This window comes from Geotrypetes seraphini, chromosome 3 (assembly GCF_902459505.1).
Source record: "Geotrypetes seraphini chromosome 3, aGeoSer1.1, whole genome shotgun sequence".
Taxonomy (NCBI): domain Eukaryota; kingdom Metazoa; phylum Chordata; class Amphibia; order Gymnophiona; family Dermophiidae; genus Geotrypetes; species Geotrypetes seraphini.
In genome coordinates this window covers 103610753-103636673 of record NC_047086.1, presented here as the reverse complement: position 1 = coordinate 103636673, position 25921 = coordinate 103610753, and the positions used below count along the sequence as shown (strand labels likewise).

The 25921-nt window shown below is 42.0% G+C and overlaps 1 protein-coding gene across 3 annotated transcripts in view; it reads left to right on the top strand.

Annotated features, from left to right (window-relative positions):
* The first annotated feature begins 6837 nt into the window (after positions 1 to 6837).
* Positions 6838 to 25921, top strand: part of WDR35 (WD repeat domain 35) — a 315141-nt gene continuing 296057 nt past the window's right edge. For all 3 annotated transcript variants that reach the window (XM_033936987.1, XM_033936985.1, XM_033936986.1), the window contains exons 1-2: positions 6838 to 6974; positions 12386 to 12503. In XM_033936987.1, the coding sequence (XP_033792878.1) occupies positions 6951 to 6974; positions 12386 to 12503 (142 nt within the window). In that variant the 5' untranslated portion in view covers positions 6838 to 6950. The remainder of the gene's footprint in view (positions 6975 to 12385; positions 12504 to 25921) is intronic.

Here is a 25921-nt window from a genome sequence, read left to right as displayed (position 1 = left end):
TCTTTTTATTTGTTTTAAAAGTATCCATATGTAATTTTGATTGTAATCTGGTTTGTGTACTTTTGGAAAGGGCAAAAGTTCAATTCAGTCTTACCCATTCTACACCACTCAGGATTTTATAGACTTAAATCATATATTTGTATTTTGTATTTATTTATACCATGCCTTTCCCAATGCAGGTCACAATAAAGTACAGTACATACATAAACAGAATCACATACATTACAATAGAAATAAAACATTGTAATTTTAGGAGGCTTTACATTATTATTAAGAGGCTACTAGCACATTGCATCAGAAAAACTATAAATCAAGTCCCATATTTCATCTTACAGAAAAGGTATTTCTTGAACATTTTCTTAAAATTACTCAAACTTGTTTGCTGTCATAAATATTCCGAAACTTATTTCACTCCTGAGGCCCCACACACGAAAACATGCTAGCTCTAGACATAGCTAGCCACAGCTGTTTCAGTGTCGGAATATGTAGGTTACCAAGTGCAACATGTGCTGCGGTTCATATGGCAGAATGCTATCCATCAAATGCTTTGGTGCCTTATTGTGAATACAAAGATGCACTATGACCAATAATTTATAAAGGATTCGATGTTCTAATTTTAACCAATACAATGATTATATAACATTCTGTCACATGATCACTCTTTCTTAATCAAAACAGTTTGAATGATCACGTTCTGGGCTACCTGCAGCACAATCAGTGCTGATGCAGGTATACTCAGAGGCACCAAATTGCAGTAGTTTAGGCATGATAATGCCACACTCTGCAAGACAGTCCTAAACATAGAGACTGACAGATATGGGCACAAATTTCTCAACAGACACAATTTTTTAAAAATACCGTTTTTGCACAAACATGCCCTCTGAATGTTCACTGGGATATGCTTTTCCTGCTAAAATTGACCTATTAGACACTACTGTTGCAATATCCGTGCATTAGGGCTCTGCATATGTGTCAATTGCTCACTGAGTGACTGATCGGTCACATTTGCATGCAAATGATTTGCACAGAGAATTCAGTTTCTTCCCACTCATCGCACTAGGGAAAACCCAGTTAATATCTGGCATATTAAAATCACCTATTAGTAGTACTATTCCTTTTAAAGCCATAATTAGATGGTACAGAGACCGTCTTTTGCGTGTACAGTGTGTAGTGCTACAGGAACCGTCTTTTGCATGTACAGTGCTGCTTGCATCTGGTAGTGCTACAGAAACAATTATTGTTGTATATTGTGATGTATATTTTAATGTTTTCTATTAAATCTCTGCCCACTTCTTTTGTCTGTGAAGGTCTCTATATATCATACCAATATAAATACATTTTCAATTCCCTCTTTCCAGTTTGACTCACAGTGCCTCCTTCTTACCCTGTAGATTCTGTAATTGTATGGCTTTAAAATTATCTTTTACATGACACTACATCCCCTCCTTTTCTTCCTACCCTGTCTTTCCTTAATCGATTATAGCCTAGTACAGTGAGGGCGAACCTTTTAGAGACCGAATGCCCAAACTGCAACCCAAAACCCACATATTTATCGCAAAGTTCCAACATGGCAATTTAACCTGAATACTGAGGTTTTAGTTTCGAAAAAACTCATACATTAACATCTTTTGTCTTAAAAGAAAAACACAATAACAGAGCTTTCAATGATAAACACAAAATTTAAAAGTAAGTATATTCTGCTCACAATTATAAATACAAAACAGCAACAAAGGAACATAATAAAATCAGGATAACAAACATCAGTAACCTGAATGACAATAACAGTGCTAGAAGTAGAAAAAAAATGCACTGACAAGAGGGTGCCCTCAAACTGAGTGCTAACCAAATTCTGATGGCCCTCTAATCGAAACTGGACAGAAACACAGCTTGCCAGTATTTGTAAAAGTAGACAATTGGTGAATCGGCAAATATAGAGTGGGTTCCTGGAATAAAGTGTGGATTTACAAAAGAGCAGATTAACAGAGGTAAGAAAAATCCAGGGTGGCATTGATGAGCCCGCTGACAACACAGCACCAAAAGCAGCATCTTGCCTGGCCACCACATTGATCCTGTAAAACCAGGTGAATATATGCAAGGAGGACCAGGTAGCGGCCCTGCAAATATCATCCAGAGAAACAGCCGATGACTTTGCCCAAGAGGAGGAACCCCTCTGGTTGAAGAAGCCCGGACCTGAGGGGGGGGGGGCTCTTTCTGACTGCCACATATGCTGCAGAAATGGCCATGTGAATCCACCTGGAAAATGGTAGCTTCCTTCTGTGGGCAAGACCCGCCAAGACAAACAGGTAGTTAGAAAGGCGAAACTCATTGGTGACGTCCAGATACCGCAATAAATTTCTGTGCACGTGCACGGACCGCAAAACCCAGTCCTGCTCCCGTGAACCAGAGGACGCAAAAGCAGGAAGCCAGACTTCTTGATTCATATGGAAAGCGGAAATCACTTTCGGAAGAAAGGAAGAACAGAAAAGATGAGCTCCTACAGCCTGGCTTTGTAGGAAGAAAAGATTGGCGAGTATGCTCAGAAAGGAGGTATGGAAGGGAGGGGGAAAAAAGCCTCTGAAGTTTTGAGGCTTCCTACAGACCCTGGCGGGTGGAGAGAAATAACCTACTGGTCCCAGAATAAAGTGGGATTGTACAAGAACAGTGACTAAGTATGAGTGTATGTGCCTATGCCCTGGGCTACTAGAACATGTTCTCCCACTCACCGTGCAATCTTTGAAGTTTTAAACTCTGATCTTTGCAGGGCTTCCAAAGTTCATGGTGATCATGTGGCAAAGAATCTGATGTGGACTCTGCAGGCAGAAGGTGGCCCCATTAGCCTGAAATCTGTGAGTGCCAGGGGCAGTGCAAAAGGATGGAGAACCAATCCCAGAAAACAGGAATGTGCAGGGAGCCAGACAGAGCAGAGTAGGGAAATGATCCAAGCCTATGCTCAAAGAGAAGTCTTACAGTGAAGATGAATTAAACCTACAAATAAAAGGAGGTCTCACCTGCAGAGGAAAAGTAGAAATCAGTAAAGGGATGGGTGAGCCAAACCTCCATGCAGCAGCAACTAGGTAGGGAAAAGTGCACTGGAGTTTGCTAGGGAGTGAAGGGACATTGAAGGCTGTGTCAAGGAAAGATAAGCAGAGCAGGCTAAACATATCTAAAGAATGAGCAGGCAAACAGCTATTACATTCCCTGTTCCCAACTATAAAACAAGTTAGGCCTATGCCGAAGGACTGGTTGGAGAAAAGTGCTATGAATGGAGAGAAAAAGCGTATGATGTTGACAAGCTGTCAGTGGGAGGAGTAGCAGAACCCAAGTTTTTGATTAGTTCACATGAAAAAGAAAATTGAAGGGGGGTCTACTTATGGGTGTTAGTGTATACTATAAATATTGTACAATTTGGAAGGAACATGAACTAAAATTGTTAAGATTTTCACCATTTCTTGGGAAGTAATAGTAATTGAGACTTGTTTATCCAAAAATAAACTTGGACAATAGGGTTTCTAGACCAGTGTTCTTCAACCTTTTTACACCCGTGGACCAGCAGAAAAAAAAGAATTATTTTGTGGACCGGCAAACTACTAGGACTAAAATTTAAAAACCCTGTTTCTGCCCCATCTCCGTGAGCTCGATCCCCACAAATCATCGGATCCCATCCACACAAGCCTCAGTTATGATTTTATATTGAATGTATTTTATTAAATTATAAAAAGAAACAATATTCTGTACAATTGTCATTTTATAAATACAAATAATTCAGAGCAAGGATCAACAAAACCCCTGTCTCCCCTCCCCTTCACATATATCCCCTCTACTATCAAGAAAACTGAACCAGCCAAATTATTACAGAATGCTACACAGAAATATCATGCTAACAGAATACTGTAGTCACACATGACAGGAATAGTTTTAGGGGAGTGCAACTAGGGCAACTGCCCCCTGGTCAGAGAGCGCTCTAAGCCAGCTGGAAGCTAAAGAAGCACTGCCAGGGTTTTGCAGTCCCCAGTTATGTCTAACACCAGCTCTAGCAGGATATATATTTCAAATCTGATATATTCTAATCACAAAATAGAAATAAAATTATTTTTTTCTACCTTTTGTCGTCTCTGGTTTCTGCTTTCAATCTTCTTTTCACTCTCTTCCTTCCAGCGTCTGCCCCTTCCATCCACTGTCTGTCCTCTCCCCCTTCCATATGGTATCTGTCTTCTTTCTATGCTCCTCTCCCCTTTCCATCCAGCTTGTGTCCCCTCTCAACTTTTTACATGATTCATTCCAGCTTCACTGCTCTCTTCATTTTTATCTCTCCTACACCAGATCTATCATCGTTGTCCCTCTCTGTTTATTTTTCTGCTGACCCCTTCCTATCATCAATCTCTCTACTTTCTCATGCCTATGTCTCCCCTTCCCCTCCTCTAATCTCTCTGCCAGCTGTTTCCTTCCTTTTTTCATTCTCCCTTCCCTCCTCCTCCTGTCCAGCAGTAACTCTCTTCCCTTCCTCCCCTCCCAGCAGCATCTCTTCTTCTCCCTCTCCAGTAGCAGCTGTCCCTTTTTTTCCCCTTGCCCAGCAGCTTCCCAGACTCCTTTCCCTCCTCCCCTCCCAGCAGCATCTCTCCTTCTCCCTCTCCAGTAGCAGCTGTCCCTCTTTTCCCTTGCCCAGCAGCTATCCCAGACTCCTTTCCCTCCTCCCCTCCCAGCAGCATCTCTCCTTCTCCCTCTCCAATAGCAGCTGTCCCTTTTTTTCCCTTGCCCAGCAGCTTCCCAGACTCCTTTCCCTCCTCCCCTCCCAGCAGCATCTCTCCTTCTCTTTCCCTCCAGGTCCAGTAGCAGCTGTCCCTTTTTTTCCCTTGCCCAGCAGTTTCCCATACTCCTTTCCCTCATCCCCTCCAAGCAGCATACCTCCTTTTCCTTCCCTCCAGATCCAGTAGCAGCTGTCTCTTTTTTCCCTTACCCAACAGCTTCCCAGATTCCTTTCCCTCCTCCCCTCCTAGCAGCATCTTTCCTTCTCCCTCTCCAGTAGCAACTGTCCTGTTTCCCCTTGCCCAGCAGCTTCCCAAACTCCAATAGTGGCTTTCTCCCCTCCCAGCAGCTCTCCTTACGTCTCAGCGCAGTGATTCAGGAAGGCAGCCTCGGGTCCTTTGTTGGGTTGCGCCGCCTCTGAGGAAAGAGGAAGTTGTATCATCAGAGGCAGCCGCGACTCAGCAAAAGCCCCGAGGCTGCCTTCGTGAATCGCTGCACTGGGAAGTAAAGGAGAGCTGCAGAGAGGGGAGAAAACCACTGTCGGAGGCTCCCCAAGATCTCTCCGGCCCAGCGCAGACTTCAGATGTTGATCTTGCTGGCCCTGCGTGGACCAGCAGGAAACAGAAGGGAGTCAATCTTGCCGGCCCTGCGCGGAACGGCAAAAATTTCCTGTGGACTGGCACCGGTCCGTGGACCCGCGGTTCAAGAACTGTGTTCTAGACTATGATTGGTTCTCTCTCCAAAAGTAACAATGTGCACTAATTTGAGGATAGTTTTAACAATTGTAGTTCCTCCCCGCCTACCCTAATGTTCTGTAGGTTTGGTAAATCCAAAATTATGTTCCTGTATTTTAAAATTGCTCAGTTTTATTTTGTATCTCGCCTAGAAACCTTGGAATAGGCGATTATATCAAATTTTAATAAAACTTTAATCTTATATTTTAGCATTTTTTAAGGTTTAACTTGGTATTTAAACAAAAGGCAATATCAAGGCAGTATACAATAAAAACAGATAATACACAAGCCTAACTAACCATTCTAGACAATTACAATAATTTTAAGACTAGAGGAAACAGTACATAAGTTCACATTACCTGCCCTGCTCTTGACATTTAGATACAAGCTGGTCATTCACTACCAGAGGTATAAGATAAAAAAGGAAAATCAAAGTACTGTACATGTTATTTTCTTTACTGTTTGTAGAAGTAGGCTCCAAGATGAAGCTCTGTAGAGAGTTGCACGGGGACAGAAATCCCACCCATCCCCGCCAGGATCCTCTCCGTCCCCACAAGGAATTACCTCCATCCCCGCCCATCCCCATAAAAAGCAGCAATTACTTCTGACAGGATCATCAATTGCACAGTTTCTTTTGTGTTTGCACTGCTGTTTTCCTTGTGGAATCTCTATGGTGGAACCCTTTTTTTGTTTTGTTCAGGTAATTAACTTATAAACCCCCTCTTTTACTAAGGCTGACGAACCCTGCTTCCAAAGCCTTCCATCCCCGTGGGCTAGAGGGGGGTCCCCGTGGGTTAGGGGGGATTCCCGCGGTACCCCCGCGATCCCCGTTCCCGTGCAGACTCTACTCTGTACATAGTTCTGTCATACTTTGCGCTGAAATAATAATAACCCCCCCCCCCCACACACACACATAAATAAATTCCAAAGGATTAGGGACAGGGAGCTGGTGTTAATTTCCTTCCCTGCTCTCCAATACCGTGAAAGTTCTGAACTCGGCTCGCGACTGATCATACATTAGGGTTTTTTTTTTTTTAAAAAACAGGACTTGAAGCCCAATGCAAAAGCCAAGCTCCCCACAGATTAGGTACTATTATAGAAATCCATTTTCCCACTATGAGAGCGGAGAAAGAACCAAGTCATTAAACATAATCATTTCCTTTGGAACATAATGGTTATCCTATGTACATCATGCCACTATGTTCCCGTAAAAGCTGTCTCTTTCTAAGTCCAAAGACCTGTTGATGCCTTGTATGCATACTTCTTCTCCGCTCACTATTTTCACGCATCCATCAAACAAATGCCCACGCCTACCGTGGAATAACGCATAATCTCTCACACACAGGGACAGGAAGTGTTACGTCCAGCAAGGCGTAACTTCCGGCTCGAGCGACGGTTACCTGGAGACAGGGCGACTCTTCAATCATAGTGGAAGAATCGTTAAAGCTTAAAGTGAAGCGGGTGTCTCTCAGTATGTTTATCTATCTGAGTAAAAAGGTGAGCAGCGACTCTTTGCAAGTGAGAGAACGTTTCGGCGGAAATCTGTTTATTGGTCTTTTTGCTAAGATGAAATGTGGTATCAAGCATAGGATTTTGAGTTATGCACCGAGGATTTTTTTTTAACCTTTAGCTGAACAGAGTACTGTTAAAAATAGGGGTTGGATTCCCACTATTCAGCCCTATTGGCAACATCATTATGTAATGTACGACAATTTCTGTATCAGGAGACTTAAGTCTACTGAAAAAGAAATCTGTGTTGGTTTTTTTTTTTCTTATTAATTCACTGGAAAGATTGCTTCATCTGTGCTGCTGCTGCTGCTACCTGTTTAGTTCCTTCAAGTTTATTAAAATTTGTTAACCTGTTACTTTTGGCTTGTACCAGAATCTTATACATCAGGGGTAGGGAACTCCGGTCCTCGAGAGCCATATTCCAGTCGAGTTTTCAGGATTTCCCCAATGAATATGCATGAGATCTGTGTGCATGCACTGCTTTCAATGCATATTCATTGGGGAAATCCTGAAAACCTGACTGGAATACGGCTCTCGAGGACCGGAGTTCCCTACCCCTGTTATACATGATGAAGACTTCTTTTTTTTCTTGCCAGAGGTTTAAAAGCTGAATGGCATTAAGGCCCGGATTCTATGTGTCCTGATTGTAGGCGGCCAACTGCTGCATGGCCAACCAATTGGGACACACGTTTCCTAAAAAAATCCTCACGAGGCAGGCCGCCTACATTGGAGGTGCCTCCGGGAGCCTAGGGAGGTGCGCAAGCCCGCCTAAGCTTGGCTAATGCTAGGCATAGGCATGGTTTGGCCTGCAAGCAACCTTAGGTGGCCGTACGTATGCGCCACGATAAGTTTAGCAGCAGAAGGGATGCCCATTTCCTTCTGTCTGGCACCCCCCCCCCCAAATGATCATGGTAGGAGAGATGCCCAGTCTCTCCTGCCAGGACCCCTCCCTGCAGATCGCGTGGCAGGAGGGATGCCCAATCTCTCCTGCTGGGAACCCCCCCAAAGTTTGACTGACCCCCCTCCCCTGGAACCCCCACACCAGGACACCCCCTCTAATCTTTGTGGTTGGCTGACCGGATGGCATCTTCCTGCATCCGGCCGGCAGACCCGCCTCCGCTGCAGGCCTGCCCCTTCCCGGTGCATCATGGCCATCCCAGAATGCACTGGGAGATGGGCCTAACATTCTAGTTGGCCCAGGTGCCTAAGGCTCCTCCTATAGGAGGGACCTTAAGCACCTGGGCCAATCAGGCTCTTAGGCCCCTCCCTGTTGCATCCCTTGTTGCACCGGGAAGGGGCAGGCCCGCTATTGCAGCAGAGGCAGGCCTACTGGATAGACGCAGGCAAGAGCTGTCCATCCAGCCAACAACAAAGGTTAGAGGGGGGTTCTGGGGGGGGTTAGGGGAGGTCTGGGGAGGGTTGGTCGAACTTTCGGGGGGTATTTCTGGCAGGAGGAATTGGGCATCCCTCCTCTGTGCAATATATGGGTGAGTGTGTTTGTGGGATGGTCATCCCTTCTGCCGCGTGATCTACTGGGGGGGTTGGGGGGTTTCCGGCAGGAGAGATTGGGCATCCTTCCTGCTGATAGTCTTTGCGGGGGTAGGGAAAAGTTGCCGCAAAATTTATTGCGGCAGGGAGATCCCTTGCCACGATAAGCTCAGCGGCAACCTGATTTTTTAATTGGCATCGGTAACATGAATGTCGGTTAGAGAACTGGGTTCTTTTAGGCAGGCTTAGGCATGATTCTGTATAGGACACCCGTGTGCGATTCTCAAAAGCCACATAGGCGTCTTCTGAGACCGGGCGTCCTATACAGAATCCGGGCCTAAGGGCCGTGTTTACTAAAGTGTATTAAGGTTCTGCTATTATCCTGTAGTAACATCAAAACCTCTGTTATTTGTTGAAGGGGTTCTCATCTTTTTCTGGGAGGCCTGTGGTTCAGTTAATAATGAGAAAAAAGAAATAACTGCTATTATGTGATGCACTTGACTACCTTCTGAGGTGGTTTTAATACAGAAAACTTACAACTGCATTAACTGTAAGGCAAGTCCCCATCAATTCCTGCCTCAAAATGGCTTTTTTTTTATATTAGCTGCTTAATGTAGTAATTAGCGAATGCTAGCAGTTAACATTTTATGCTGCTAAGAGTGAGCTAAAATCTGTATTAAGTAGCTAATGATCCTTAATAAACAGGCCCCTAAAAATACTTCTTTATAACTGTACTCTCACTGATGTAGTTTATGCATGGTGGTTCAAATTTCATGTTGTATTTGATTAAAATTCCATTTTAAACCCTTTTATTGTAACTTTATGAACTGTTTTCTGATTCTAGTTTGCTCATAATATGAAGGGTAGCATTTCTTTAATACTGAGCTCTCCTAAGTGGGTCTAACTTCTGTGCAAGAGAAGAAATAGGAGCATTTTCAAAAAACTAAAATGTCCAAAAAAAAAAGCACATAAGTTGGCACTTGGATGTTTTCTTGACAAAAGGTCCAAGTTCAAATTTTTGGAACTAGATTTTTGGATGTCTTATGGGATGTTTGGCCTTCAGGACATCTAACTCTTAAGGAGGTCTGTTAAAGGTGGAGTTTGGACTTGCTTAAACATGGACATTCTGCGGTGATAATCAAGCCTTTCTCAGGACAGAACTCGGACGGTTGGAGCTAGACCTATTTTATCGTTAGAGCCCCGGAGCATGGATTCACTTCGCTACAGGCTAAGGCGGGAGATAGGGCAACGAGTCGAAGGAAGGAAAGAAAGGAGGGAGAGAGGGAAGGAAACAAGCTTACATTTTACTGCTCTTGCTTCAGGCCTTCCTCGCTGCTGGGTCCTGCCTACTTTCTGTTTCCACGAAGGCAGGACCCGGCAGTGAGGAAAGCCTGAAGCAAGCAAGAGCAGCAAATTGTAAGCTTCCCTCCCTCTCTGCCTTATCTCCCACCTTAGCCTGTAGCGAGTTGTGAATACTACACTGCAGATGGGCGTGTGAGACAGGGACGGGGGATGGGGAAGAGAAATGCTTCTGCACCCAATAGGGGAAAGAGAGAGAGAAGGAAGACCAGGAAAGGAGAGGAGTAGAAAGAGAGATGCCAAGACCATGGAAGGGAGGGAAAGGAAAGGAGATTCCAGACCATGGAAGGGGAGGGAGATGTGTTAGGGCATGGGGGTGGGGGTGGGGAGAGGAGGCAGATGCCAAACCAAGGGAAAGGAAGGCAGGAGGGAGGTAGAGAAAGAAGGAGAGGAGATGCCAGGTAATTGAGGGGGAGGGAGAGATGGAAGGCGAGGAGAGAGATGCCAGAGCATGAGGGGAGGGGAGGGATACTAATGAGACAAATGCTAGACCAGAGGGAAAGGAAGGAGAGGAGGTGCCAGAGCAAGGAGGGAGAGGGAGATATAGGAGAGGAGAGAGATGCCAGGGCATGAGGGGAGGGAAGGGAAGGAGATAGAGATGCCAGACCATGGGGTGGAGTGGGAAGAAAGTAAAGGAGAAGAGAGATATGCCAGAGCATAGGGGAGGGGGTGGAGACAGAACATGGAGAGGGGGTGAAGCTGAAATGAATCATGTACAAAGGGCACAGGATAATCAGTTTATTGAAGGGACATAAAAAGCGAAAAGATGCCATATGGAAGAGAGAGAGGGTGGACAGTGGATGGAAAGGGCAGAGAGAGGATGGACAATAGATGGAAGGGGTAGAGAGAGAGGGCAGAGGCTGGGTGGAAGGAGCAAAGAGAGAGGGCAGATGTTGCATGGAAGAGAGAGAGGACAAACTCTGTATAGAAAGAAGAGAGTGAAGAGAAGATGATTAAAGCAGAAACGACAAAAGGTAGAAATTTTTTTTTGTTGCTTTACATAGAATCGAGTAGTATTGTAACTGTATTGATAAAAGTTTATAAATAGGAAATGGAAATAAGGCAATTTTTTTAGACTAAACCCCTTTCCTCAGGTCAGGATAGGATACCATAACAGCAGTATACTGTACTGTCTTGAAGAAAAATTTGGCCTCTGAAAGCTAATTGAAAAATGGATTTGTCCAATAAAATGGTATTTTCTTATTTCTTGTTATTTGTTTTATTTCTATTTGTTAATATTTAAAGTGGCGATATGTATCAGTTTTTTCAAATTTACATCTGCTGTCTATATTTTGCATATTTTGCACAGTATTAGGGGACATGTGTCACTGTTTCTGTGGTGTTGCATTGTATGCAGAGTCTGGTTTCTTGGCGGTTCAGTTTAACTTTTGTCTACATATTTCTATTTTTAGTTTGTGACTATTCCATATCGGGCGAGGGTGTTTCTGTGTTTATGTATGAAAAGGACATGGTTTTCTGTTAGCATTAACTGTAAAAGATCAATTGACTGTGCAGGATCTGACTTGTTTAGTTTTACAATGCGTGTGTTGGTGTTCTAGTGCTCACGGTTCATAGTCAGTCGCGCGCTGACAATGGAGGGCAGACAATTCAGCGCAAGACACCAGCGCGCCACGGGAAAACTTAGTTTTAAAGAGCTCCGAAGCGGGTGTAAGTGGGGAACCCCCCCCCCCCCACTTTACTGCATAGTTGCATAGTGTTCGCGCTGCTGTTGGGGGGTTTGGGGGGTTGGAGCCCTCCATTATAGAGAAAACTGAACTTTTTCTGATTTTTTTTCGGGAAAAGTTCTGTTTTCTCTATAATGGGGGGGTGCACCCCCCACCCCCCCCAACAGTATGCAGTAAAGTGGGGGGTTTCCTCCACACCCCCTGTCGGAGCTCTTTAAAACTAAGTTTTCCTGTGGCGCGCTTGTGTCTTGCGCCATATTGTCAGCGCTCGATTGTCGGCGCGCTGGTGTCTGGCGCGCGATTGTCCCATCACCAGTGCTCACTGCAATGTTTAAGATGCTGCCTTTTCCTAAGTGCACTCTTGTGTGACTCATGGATTATTACTAAAAATAACTTTTTTATATAGAGGAGGGGTTTATTAAAAAATGAACATATATACCGGTACTACGCTTGTGGAGATGGTGCGGTATACAAACTTAAGGTTTAGTTTAGTTTAGGTATGCCACTGAATTTAATGACCCTATTCTAACCACCAAATTTCCCCGTCCCTCCCCACCCAGCTACTTTTTCATGCCACTCGGCTGGAAAAAATTTCTGGGGAAAACACTGCAATTGTTCTTGTTCAGTATCTTTTGTGAAAGGTATTGTGGAGAAGTTAAGATTTAACATTGATCTCTCTGTTGGTTATGCTTAGATCTGTGTAGTGGACGTGCCTTGCAAATGTCTTCATTTTGTCGTACATTTTTCACTTAATCTTAGTCATTCAAATCTGCCAAGTTTGAGAATATGAATGTTGAAGCTGTTCAGTTTTCTAAGAATATGACATTATAAATGTGATAATTAAATATGTCATATTACATTTTTCAGATTTCGATTCCTAATAATACTCATCTAAAATGCATTTCTTGGAATAAAGACCAAGGCTTTATAGCCTGTGGAGGAGAAGATGGATTATTGAAAGTTTTGAAACTGGAAACGCAGGCAGGTATGAAACCATTGCTTGAGGAAATCTCAGCATTAATCCTCTTCATTACAGTATGTACATTTCCTGCTCACAAGCTGATTGTGAGAGATATTTTTAAGGTTTAAAAAAAAAAAAAAAAAAAAATTAAACACTTGATGGTACTGTTAGCTATCTTCTATTGTAATGAGCTCTTTTTATTATTCTTTCCACCGTAATGGAAATTGGAAAGAATTTAACTAAGGGGTTAGGAATATTTTTCTGTTTACCCATCTGTCTGGGGACGAAATAACTCTCCAAAAGTTCAATAGAAGGGGATAAATCATGGTATGTTTGTTTGTTTGTTTATTTCTCCCCCGCTCTTATCCAGGGCGAGTTACATATGAACATACAAAATAAGACAGTAATGTTTGTCGTACAAATCAATACAACAACACACTATAACAAATTACATACTTACATATAAAATCAAATTGCATATGACATACACGTCACATCAACGATGAATATCATTTAAGGCAAAAACTATCAAAACCCTAACATACATCAAAATATAAAATTACATAACGCATACAAGATGCCTTAATGGCAGACATCATTATGCCAGATAAAACAGACCAGACTATTGAACACCTCCGTGACTAGCACTCAATAGTCATCACTCCTTCTCCCTCAGCCTAACTCAAACCCTATATTTCATCTTACAAAATAGCATTTTCCTGGAGTTCTGTAAATTTTGCTGATGGCGAATGTATCTTGGAAGGTTGTTCCACTCCCTGGCGTTGATGCAGTGAAAGACACTGTTTCTGGAAGAGGAAAGCCTTAAATCCCGCACAAATGGAACAGACAGATCGTTTGCTCAATTGAGCGAACAGTTGAGCTGACTCACGCTGCAAGATGCTGTGGACCAGATGTTTAGGGGCCAACTTCTGTAAGCACATGAAAATATTTACCAAGAGCTTCTAACGTATCTTGTCCCTTATGTGGGAGAAAATGGTAAAAAGAAACATCAGGTTAAAAAATGGGTCAAGTTGAATCAAGAGAAGTAAGCTTTCCCCTCCCCAAAGGAACTTAAGTACAGTGAAACATAGCAGTTGGGAAATTGCTCCTTTCAAACTGCCTCTCCTTGTTCTGTACATTTCTAACTGCCCAAACTGCCTCATCCCAAAAAACTAGACCTTGGCAACTGTCCCACCACCCTGCAAACTGCCTCACTCCCAAAAAACTACCTCAACAACTACTCCACAAACTTCACGCTCAAAAATTATGCCCAGTCCCAAAGTCTGCCCCCTCACAACTTTCTTGTTATTTTTCTTGCAAACTGCCCCAACCCCAAAAAACACCCAATGCAACTTCCTACCACCCTACAAACTAATCCACCACCACCAATCTTACTAACTCACATCTTGTCCCCCTACAACTTTCCCACTGCCATGCAAACTGCCCTGTCTTCCAAAAACTACTTCTCTGAAGCCGCATCATCATATCTGTTGGTAGATTCAACAGCAATGTTAGGAAATTCTACTTTACAGAGAGGGTGGTGGATGCCTGGAATGCGCTCCCGAGAGAGGTGATGGAGAAGAAAACGGTGACGGAGTTCAAAGAATCGTGGAATGAACACAGAGGATCTAGAATCAGAAAATAATATTAAATTTTGAACTAAGGCCAGTACTGGGCAGGCTTACACGGTCTGTATATAGCCGTTTGGGGGAGGATGGGCTGAAGAGGGCTTCAGTGGCTGGGAGGGTGTAGATGGGCTGGAGTAGGTTTTCGGTAGTTGGAACCCAAGCTCAGTACTGGATAGAGCTTTGGATTCTTGCCCAGAAATAGCTAAGAAGAAAAAATTTAAATTGAATAAGGTTGGACAGACTGGATGGACCATTCGGGATGGCTAGCATGTCTGGACATTTTTTCAGAGATTAAAAACTATTTGTAGTTCTGTAAACCTTTCACTCACCCTGAAGAGAACACCTCCCCTACCCAGCTCCGTTTAAGTTTGGCATGTTCCAACCGAGAGAGATGTGTTTTTTGTAGGAAGGCGATGTCGGTGCCTACTTTGCGAAGACTGGCAGAACTCTAGATCTCTTAACTGGTGACTTAAAACCATCCACATTAAACATGGTCACTGTGAGTTCAGCCATACTCTCCCCTAAAAAGAGAGAAGTCAAACAGCAACATACCAAAACCATGTTGGACTATATTTTTGGGAATAAAAACTTATAATGGAGATTAAAATTTTTTCATTAAATGTTAATGGTCTTAACCATCAAATAAAAAGGAAAAAAATGCTGGCCTTTTTAAAGCAACAGAATGCTGATATATATTATATACAGGAGACGCACCTATCAATGATGGAATCAAAAAAGTTAGAGGGGGGTTGGGTGAAGCAATGTTTTGCTGCCTCTGCAATTGGGGAAAAAAGCTGGGGTTGCCATACTAATAAACAAAAAATGTACAGCTAATTTTCAATTGATTGATGCTGATCTAAGGGGTAGATGGATACATGTGAAAATGAGCATGGGAAATAATACCCTGGAATTGTTTAATGTGTATGCCCCAAATTCGAGTCAAGGTGAATTTTTCAGAGTTGCAACAAATAATTCTCCCACTGGCTACTTCTAACTTAGTAGTGGCTGGAGATTTTAATGCTGTAATGGATCCATTATTGGATAAAAAAAACCCAAGTAAAATTATGAAATCATTAGGATTAGATAATTTAGTGCAATCTTGTGATTTGAAAGATATATGACGGATACTTCATTTTGATGATCGAGAATTTTCATTTTGTTCACAAGTTCATAAATCTTTTTCAAGAATAGATTTTATTTTTGTCTCAAATCAAATAGTACAACAAGTGACAAAAGCTTCCATAGATCCAATCATTTTATCAGATCATGGTGGTGTATGGATTGAATTTAATTTTGATAAGCAGGAATATAACAGGTTAGTATGGAGATTCGATAATACATTGATTGCGGATTCAAATTTCTTTGAAGAATTTAAATTAGAAATGATTGAATTTTTTCAAATTAACATTTCAGAAGAAATTACCATAGAAACATTATGGGATGCATTTAAAGCTACAATGAGAGGTAATATTATTTCATTTTCGGCATTTCTTAGAAAACAACTTAAAAAACAATTTTCTAATTTGGAAAAAGAAATTAAACTAGGTTGGAATCTAAATTAATTGACATTAATTTAGTTGGAATCTAAATTAATTGACAGTTGGAATCTAAATTAATTGACAAATGGGAGCAAAAATACTCTACAGGTTATTTTTAAAGCAAAGGGTAAATATAATGAGATATCTTCAAAGCTATCTTAAGGAAAGACTTGTTTTCCCAACAAACTCTGTATTATGGAAGCTCAAATAAGGCGGGAAGATTATTGGCAAATTATCTTTTTTTTTTTTTTTTAATTCTTTATTCATTTTCAAAATTACAATAAGTGTTATATATATTCAATCACATTAACAATAAATACAAGCTATCATTGGTACAGTACATAAACTCTTATCCCTCCCCCTTCCCACCCCTCCCTACCATACATTCCATTATCATATAGAATATGTAATAATAAAATATCCTCCCCCTACACTATTAAACTGCTAAATTTAAGGGAAACATTGTCAACTAATCCATACAATATTTTGTTAATGGTTTCCACACATCCTGAAATTTCCTGAAATATCCCCGCTGTATTGCAATAAATCTTTCCATTTTATAGATATGGCATAAAGAGTTCCATCAAAAATTATAATTTAATCTTCTCCAATCCTTCCAATTATATGTAATTTGTTGAATGGCAACACCAGTCATAATAAGTAATAATTTATTGTTGTTCACAGAAATCTGACTTTTTGTTCTCATTTCCATACCAAATATCACAGTATCATAGGATAATGCCACTGGGTTATCTAATAAATTATTAATTTGGTCCCAAATTGATTTCCAGAAATTCATAATAAATGGGCAATGAAACAATAAATGATCTAAAGTTCCTGCTTCTAGATGGCAGTGCCAACATCTATTAGACAAAGAACTATCTCATTTTTGCAACCTAATAGGGGTCCACAATGCTCTATTGCAACAGAAAAAACCAAGTTTGTCTTATAGATGCCGACACTGTACATCTCATCCTCCAAGACCAAATTCGTGGCCATTGAGATGCAGTAATTTCATGCTTAATCTCAATGCTCCAAATATCTCTTAGACCAGTTTTTAATTTCTTTTTAGTAAATCCAGTTAATACTTTGTACCACTGGGCGGCCTGGTGACCTGAAAACATAGAAACTCCATACTACAATGATTATTAAGGTTTTTCCAATCAGGGAACCCCGCCTGAATGGCATGCTTCAGTTGCAACCATCTAAAATTTTCTGATTTATTAAGTCCAAATTTATGTTGCAACTGTGAAAATTCAACCATAGTACCATTAGAAATAACGTCATCCAATATATGTACGGTATTCCTGCTATCATCCAATGCTTCCAGACTAGCCTTTCTCCGCCAATTTGGATCTTGGAGTTTACCCATATAGATTGATTTGCAAATTATCTTAAAGCAAAGAAAAAAGAACAAAAATTGTGGCAATTAAGGATGAGAAAGGTGATACACATACTCAAATTGGAAGTATTTTAAGTCAATTTCTAAATTTTTATAAAGACCTATATTCTTTTGAGCCTTATGAAAATAGAGAAAAAGATGGATTAGAATCTTTGAATCTTATTGAAGGGCCGAAAATTGCTGAACATATAAAAAAAAGTTTAGAAGAGCCTATATCATTAAAAGAATTAGAAACAGCGTTGAAATCTCTTAGAGTTGGATCCACTCCAGGTGTTGATGGTTTCACAGTTGAGTTTTATAAATCATTCCAAATTACCCTATTATCTCATTTATTAAATTTATATCAGTCTCAACTAACTAAGGGTTGCATTACAGGTACTATGGCAGAATCATTAACTATAGTTTTGCCAAAGACAAATAAAGATTCCACTTTGGTTTCAAACTACAGGCCTATCTCGTTAATCAATGTAGATGGAAAAAATTTGGCTTAAACATTGGCTTTACGTTTAGCCCAGGGGTGTCCAATGTCGGTCCTTGAGGGCCGCAATCCAGTCGGGTTTTCAGGATTTCCCCAATGAATATGCATGAGATCTATTTGCATGCACTGCTTTCAATGCATATTCATTGGGGAAATCCTGAAAACCCGACTGAATTGCGGCCCTCGAGGACCGACATTGGACACCCCTGGTTTAGCCAAAGCTCTCTCCCTTTTATTATTGATATGCACCAAACTGGATTTGTTGCTAAGAGACATTCATCTAATAATACCAGATTGGCTTTTCATATGTTAAATTTAACAAAAGCCATGAATGATCCAGCTTTCTCTGTACCTTTGGATGCAGAGAAAGCCTTTGATCGTGTGAATGGACCTTCATGTATCAGGCATTGGATTGATTTGTTATAGGTTCAGGATTTATACAAATGATTCAAACATTGTATAGCTTCCTTGCTGCAAGATTGTATATCTAGTTAATAATAATTTATCAGAGCGTTTTAACTTGCAGAGAGGGGTTAGACAAGGCTGTCCATTATCTCCTTTGCTTTTTGATATTGTATTAGAACCCTTGTTATTAGCCATTCAACAAGTTAAGGGAATACAGGGTATTCCCTATTCAGATCGGGAATATAAAATCTCTGCATATGCAGATGATATATTGCTTCATTTGAGAAATCCAGAAATTATCATTCCATGCTTGCGTGAGTTGATTGAGAAATTTGGAAAATTTTCAGGATATAAGATAAATTGGAGTAAATCAGAAATCCTTCCACTTAATAATGTACATTGTACAAAGGGCTTGTATGAATTATTCTCTTTTATATGGAAGGAAGATGGATTAAAATATTTAGGAATTTGGATTAAAAATACGTTGGAGGACTCAATGAAAGAGAATGAAAAATTTTTGTTAAAGAAAGTTACAGAAATGTGTGAGCAATGGAATCCTTTACATCTTTCTTGGTGGGGGAGAGTTCAAACAATCAAAATGATGATATTGCCTGTGGTTTGTTATGAAATGAGTATGATACCAGTTTTTTTCCAAGGGTCCTTTTATAAAAAATTAAATCGTATTCTTACAAAATTTATTTGGCTGGATAAAATGCCTAGAATTGCTTTAGTATCTTTACAAAAACCAATTACGGAGGAGGGGGGTAAATTTTCCAAACTTTTATAGGTATCATCAAGCCTATATTTTACGTCAGAGTATGTATTGGGTCTTCCCAGAGCTCATGGAAGATACTCCAGATTGGCTATTGTTAGAATGGCGATTCATGTTCCCTTTACGTTTATACTCTAGGCATTAAGATGCCTAGAGTATATAAAGAGAATAGAATATTAATAGATACATGGAAAACATTACGTTTTCAGTGTTCTCCCCAGAAATTTTTTCCAGCCGGGTGACATGAAAAAGTAGCCGGGTGGGGCGGGACAGGGAAATTTGGTGATGGGGAAAATTAAGGGCTCCTTTTACTAAGCTGCAATAGCGCTTTTAGCGCATGCAGAATTGCCACGCTACATGGCTAGAACTAACCGTCTAGCATGTGCGGCAATTCTACGTGAGCTAAGCGCGCGGTAAAACCGCTATCGCAGCTTAGTAAAAGGAGCCCTAAATGTGTACTATTTGTATTAATTAATTATTATTAGTTATTTTCCAATGCTTTCTTAAGGTTTGACACTTGTTCCATAATATATATATTAAATTTAAGAAGTATCCAATTCTAGAATAATTAGATATTTGCCCTCTTTCAATTGGTACAGAGCAACGTCTCTCAAACTTTTTTAACTCCGGCACACTAAATGCAGCAAATGTTTTTTCATGGCTGGAAAAAATTTCTGGGGAGAACACTGATGCCCTTATTTTCAAGGTTCAATCACATCAAAGAATGATGCTTATCTGGGTAGTTGTATAATAAAAAGAATGGATAAGACAACATGAGAAGTGAAATTGTCATGAATCAGAGGGATACATACCCTGTAGGTCCTAAAAGCAGGCTTGTGGATTAGATATAAACTATGAAGGCAGTGGCATAACTAGCATATGTGACACCCGAGGCCCATCATTTTATGACACCTCCCCATCTGTATGAAAAACATGATTTTTAGTAACAATTCACACATCACACAAGAGTGTGCCTAGGAAAAGGCAGCATCTTACATATTGCAGTGAGCAGTACATCAATACACCCATTGTAAAACTAAACAAGCCAGACTAGTACAAATCAATCCTACACAGTCAATCCTAACTGAAAACCATAGAAACATAGAAAGATGACGGCAGAAAAGGGCTATAGCCCATCAAGTCTGCCCACTCTACTGACCCACCCCATTAAGTCTAAGTGCCAATGTCCTAGTTCCCTATCTCGACCCTCGTAAGGATCCCACGTGGATGTCCCATTTATTCTTAAAGTCAATCACGCCGGTGGCCTTGATCACCTGCACTGGAAGCTTGTTCCAGTGATCCACCACTCTTTCTGTGAAGAAATACTTCCTGGTGTCACCATGTCTTTCGAACACACCTTCGCCTAGTATGGAATACGTAATCACAAACTAACCCCTCTCCCTTTTACAAAACTGTAATGTGGTTTTTAGCTATGGTGTGGTAACAGTTCAGACTCTCATAGAATTCTAAGCAATTACCACCATGGCCAGTGCTAAAAAAAACGCACTACAGTTTTGTAAAAGGGGGGGATAAAATAGAAAAACATAGACAAAGGTTAAATTGAACTACCAAGAAGCTGGACTTTGTATACAATGCAACACCACAGAAACAGCGATGCATCTCCCCTAAAGCAAAAAAATAAATAAATATAATTTTTTTCTACATTGTCTTCTCTGGTTTCTGCTTTCCTCATAGTCTTGACACTCTCTTCCTTTCATCCACTGTCTACCCTCTCTCTGCCCCTTCTATATGGCATCTTCTCTCCTTGTATTCCCCTTCCATCTCTCACTACACCCCTATTATTCTGGCATCCATCTTCTTCCCTTCCCTCCTTCAATGGTCTGGCATCTCTCTCCTCTTCTTCCCTTCCCTCTCCCTCATGGTCTGGCATTTCACTCTCTCCTCTCCCTTCCCCCCACTTCCATCAGCATCTGCCCCCTTTCTTTCCCTACAACCCAATTCTATCCAGTATCCTTCCCCCTTATGTCTCTCTCTCCTTTCCCTGCATACCAATTCCATCAGCATCTGCCCCCTTTCTCTCCCTCCACCACCCTTCCTTACCACCCTGACCTCCTTTTTCTCCCTCCACCACCTTCTATACTCCTCTCTCCCTCCAAACCAGCAAGGTCCCAAGATGACTGCTTCTGTTGCCTCTGCCTCTGGAAGATGTAAGTGACGTTGGAGGGGGTGGGCCGGCAGACACAGGGAATTGCAGCAAGGTTCCGCAATTCCGGAGGCAGAGGCGGCAAATGCAGTCATCTTGGGACCTTCCTGCACTTCAGTGCAGCTGCTGACTCTGCTTCAGAATAAGTACGGCAGCCGTGCTGAGGTGCAGGTGCCATTTAGAGCAGCTTGGAAGGTTCTGGATCCAGCCGGCTGTGTACCCCCCTAGGGCTGGCACCTGGGGCAGTCTGCCACTGTATGAGGGGACAAAAAATAATAGAAAGAATGGATAACTTGACCAATTTAGACATGTCATATAATTATAACCACAAAAATATGTCATAAAATGTAATTCAAACTCAAAAGACCCCAGACGAAAAGCATACTATAGAAAGGAAACCAGAAAAGACCAAACCCATAGTATTAAGATCCAAATGCTAAAATCAGACATGTCCATTACGAAGAGACGTATGAATAACCGCTAATTATAACGCGTGAGTCTTTAAAATATGAGACGGTAACGGATAGCCAGACCTGGTGAACGGAAGTGACAAATACTGGAGCCAAAACCAGAGCACCGTGATGAAACTTGAATATGGATACCTTGCATTTCTTGGCATTGAAGCCCAGCTGTCAGGTAGATGACCAACGTTCCAACAAAAACAGGTCCTGCGTCATACTATCGTGTAAATCGGAGCCGCTCACTATGTTACATAGTTTGGCGTCGTCGGCGAATAGTGTTATTTTACCTTGAAGCCCCTGAGTCAGGTCCCCTATGAATAAGTTGAAAAGGAGCGGTACTCCACTTGTCACTTCTGACGTTTTAGAGAGGGTACCGTTAACCACTACCCTCTGAAGTCTACCATTGGCTATTTTTTGGTCTTGCGAGCTACTTTTAAAATGACCAAGTCAAAATGATCTACTAACAATAAAAATTTTTTTTAAAAACCACAAAGCACACTGTACGCAGAGAAAATGTTAATAATCATTCCTATTCCGGGGTTTTCTCAAAGAGGTCAAAGCAGATGACTCTATGCACTGTCACCTCACTAACAACCATACAAAAATAGACAAATATACCCCCTCCCTTTCTACTAAACCACGATAGCAGTTTGCTGTGCTGAATGCCCAGCGCTGCTCTTGATGCTCATAGGCTCCCTGCGCTAAAAAACGCTATTGCGGTTTAGTAAAAGGGGACCATAGTGTAAAATATAGACAGCAGATATAAATTCAGACACATTTTGATCAGTAAATTTAAAATAAACTCATTTTTCCTACCTTATTGTCTGGTGATTTCATGAGTCTCTAGTTGCACTTTCTTCTTCTGACTCTGCATCCAATCTTTCTTCCCTTCTTTCAGCCTGTATGCTTCCTCTCCTCCTGACCTCATTCCCCTCCCCCAAACTTTTTCTTCTCTCTTCCTGCCCTTTCTTTCTTTCTCTCTTCATGCCCCATTTCTTTTTTTCTGTTTCTCTTCCTACCCTCTTTCTTTCTCCTTGCCCTCCCCCAAGCCACTGCCAATGTCACTGCCATCGGGGAACAGGCCCCAAAGCCGCTGGCCGCCACCCCCACCAACCTCCCTACTTCGGGCCGACCAGCATTCCTCTCCCCGATGTCAATTCTGCCGTTGGAGAAGAAGGCTGATCGGCCCAAGATCACAATCGATTGGGGGAAATGCTGCCGGGTCCTGCCTTCGCGGAAACTGAAAGTAGGCAGGACCCGGCAGCAAGAAGGGCAAATGGAAAACTTCACTGACCTGTCTCCCGCCTTAGCCCGTAGGGAATTTATGCTTCAGGGATCTAACATGTGCGTGCCGACTTCCCTTCTCTTCCCTCCCCCCCCCCCCCCCCCCCGGACATAACTTCCGGTTTCGGAGGGAAGAGAAGGGAAGCCGGCACACACAAGTTAAAGCCCCGGAGCATAAGTTCGCTACGGGCTAAGGTGAAATCTTCAAGCCGGCATTTTTTTTTTATGTTGAGCAGCAGCGGAGGCAGCAGAATTTAGCTGGGCGGTCATCTAAATTACCCGGGCGGACCGCCCAGCTGAAAGGCCCTAGGGAGAACACTGCGCTTTGTTAGTAATTTAATACCAATTCATAAATCAATAAACGATCTGGCTAAACTCCAAGATTCGAATTGGCAGGTTTAAAATCGCTTGGAAGCATCGGATTATTGCAGGTATACGGATTTTAGGTGATGTCATTTCAGATGGTAAACTGCTTGATTTTTCACAATTGCAACATAAATATGGCTTTAATAAATCACAAAGTTTTAGATGGTTGCAGCTGAAGCAGGCTATTCAGGGGGGGTTTCCTGAATGGAAAAATCTTAATAATCAGTATAGTTTGGAATTCTTGTGCTTTTAGGTGGACTTCCTGGGACACCAGGCCGCACAGTGGTATAAATTGATATCTGGATATATGAATAAAAAACAAATGACAGGTCTTAGAGACATTTGGAGCATTGAGATTAAGCATCAAATCAATGCGTCTCAATGGCCACGAATTTGGTCTTGGAGGATGAGCTGTACAGTGTCCGCATCTATGAAACAAACTTGGTTCTTTTTGTTACAAAGAACATTTTGGACCCCAGTTCGATTACAAAAGTTAGATTCCTCTAAGTCTAATAGGTGCTGGCACTGTAATCTTGAAGCAGGAACTCTTGTTCATTTATTATTTTATTGTCACTTTATTATGGTCTTTTGGAAATCAATTTCCAAAAGGCCATAATAAAGTGACAATAAAATAATAAATGAACAAATTAATTGTTTTTTGGAGAATCATGTGGCATCCTATGATACGATTTTATTTGGTATGTCAATGAGGAAAAAAAGCCAAATTTCATCAAAGAATAATAAACTTTTAATGATTATGACAGGAGTCGCCATACAACAGATCACAAGTAATTGGAAAAATTGGACTAGACTCAATTATAATTTCTGGTGGAATTTGATATGTCATATTTACAAAATGGAGAGAACAATAGCTGTGCAAAAGGGGAATTTTAATAAATTTAAAGAGATATGGGAGCCATTAACAAAATATTGCAATGAGTAGATACCATTTTACATTATAGATACAATTTTAGGTAGAAGGGATGGGGGAATTTGAATTTATTAATGATTAGTTTTCTAGAAAAGATTAGTTATGTGATATATTTGATTGAATGTATGATTGGAAGGGTGGGAGGGATGGGATTAAAATTTTTTTATCTATTAGTATCATAAATGATAGAATTGCAAATGATGTATTCATTGGCAAATGTTTTATATATATGTATTTGTTGTAAGATGAAACATGAATAAAGATTTACAAAAAAAAACCCCAAAACATACCAACACCAGCTAGTCCAAAGGGCCTCCCAGCTGGGCCCAATGGCTGTGTGAAAGAAGCAAGCCAACACAGCAGGATCTCAAAATCACCCTCACCTGCTTCCCCCCCACTGAACCCCAAGCAACCCCCAAACAACAAGCATACCGCCACGCATACCGCCACACACACATACATACAAACTCATCCACCCGCCCCCACAAACTCTCCCTCCCAAACCCATCTCGTGTTCCCTGCACACAATCCCAAATCCAATCCCACTGCCTATCCAGAGGAGACCTCCACCCCCACCCCCGCTCTCTAGAAATCAACCCCAAGATACAATCATGTAAACATAAAGGAGACACTGGCAAGATCAGCAGAAAATCATGCCCTAACTCGGTCGAGAGCCCTGGCAACATGAAGTGAATTGGGCCCATTAGGAAGAGTGACAGGACAATCCCAAGACCCTCCAGTAGTGCCGATAGAAGCCCAGGCTCTGGAGTCACCAGGAACAGACGATACAGGAACTGGCTACGACCACGGCCACAGCCACGAGGCAGCCGAGAAGCCCACAAGCGGATCTCAGAGGTGCAAGCAGCTCTCCTAAGGGCAGGAAAGACAAAGCCCTGGGCCAATGTCCAGGAACAGGTACATTCCGAGTCACAGATGGTTTGTGATGGAAACAGCAAACAGGGTGCAGGAGGAAAATCAAGCAGACAGATTGCTCACAAACGTGCAGGCCTCCTCCACCGTAGCTAGTGTCACCGAGATTCCATTCCTCCAGACTCACAACTTAGCAGGGAAAACCAGGGCAAACTGAATGCCCTTGTTGTGGAGCTCGGTGCAAAGGTGACATCAGTTTACGTTTATGCCGTGACTCGCACCGAATAGTCGTTAAACAAGAGCACCTTTGCCCCCTCAAACTACAAGGCTCCCGCTTTGCGAAAGGCCTTAAGGATCACCCGCTTGCCATTTGCCGCCTTAAGGCTAATACGGTGGGCCCTCTCACAGTCAAATTGTAGGCCAAAATCAGACAGGCCCAGTTTCTCTGGCAGCCCAGTTATGAATATCCTATATAAGTCTCCATCAGAAACTGACTCGGGCATGCCGACAAGCTGGAGATTGTTACGCCAGCTGTTATTTTCAAAGTCTTCAAGCCGGTCCTGCAGGTTGGCACTCTGTTTTTGGAGCGCAGACACCTGCGCCTCTAAAGCAGAACACGTGTCCTCCTGGCCTGAGAAGCGCTACTCCACTTCAGCAATCCTCTGGCTCTGAGCGTCAAATTTCTCATGGAATTCCTCCACCACCGATTGAAGCTTGTTGAGGCAATCCGCTAGAGCTGCAGTCACTGAGCAGGTGATCTCTTGGATCCAGTCGTCTGCGAGGATGGTGAACGAGGTGGGCTCCGCCGCCATCTTGATTGCAGGTGAGTGAGGCTTATCTCGGGGCGGTTTCGCGGCTCTTATTGGCGTGCCAAAATGCTTTCCGCTGCCTAAATGCAGCAACAACGGACCGGAGTACAAGACACAGTTTTCCTAAGAAGATTTGGAGCTGGGTGCAGTAAAGTAGCCGATAATAATAGCAGATTTTTGCGGGGTCGGTGTGGAGCTCTTTTCTGTGTCTGTTCAGGCAGGCTGCATCACGTGACACCCCCCCCCCCTACTCTCCTTCTTCTACCCCTTACCACCTCTGAACTGAAAGACCAAAAACCAAAACTATAAGTTCCTCAAGAAATAGCACTAAGAA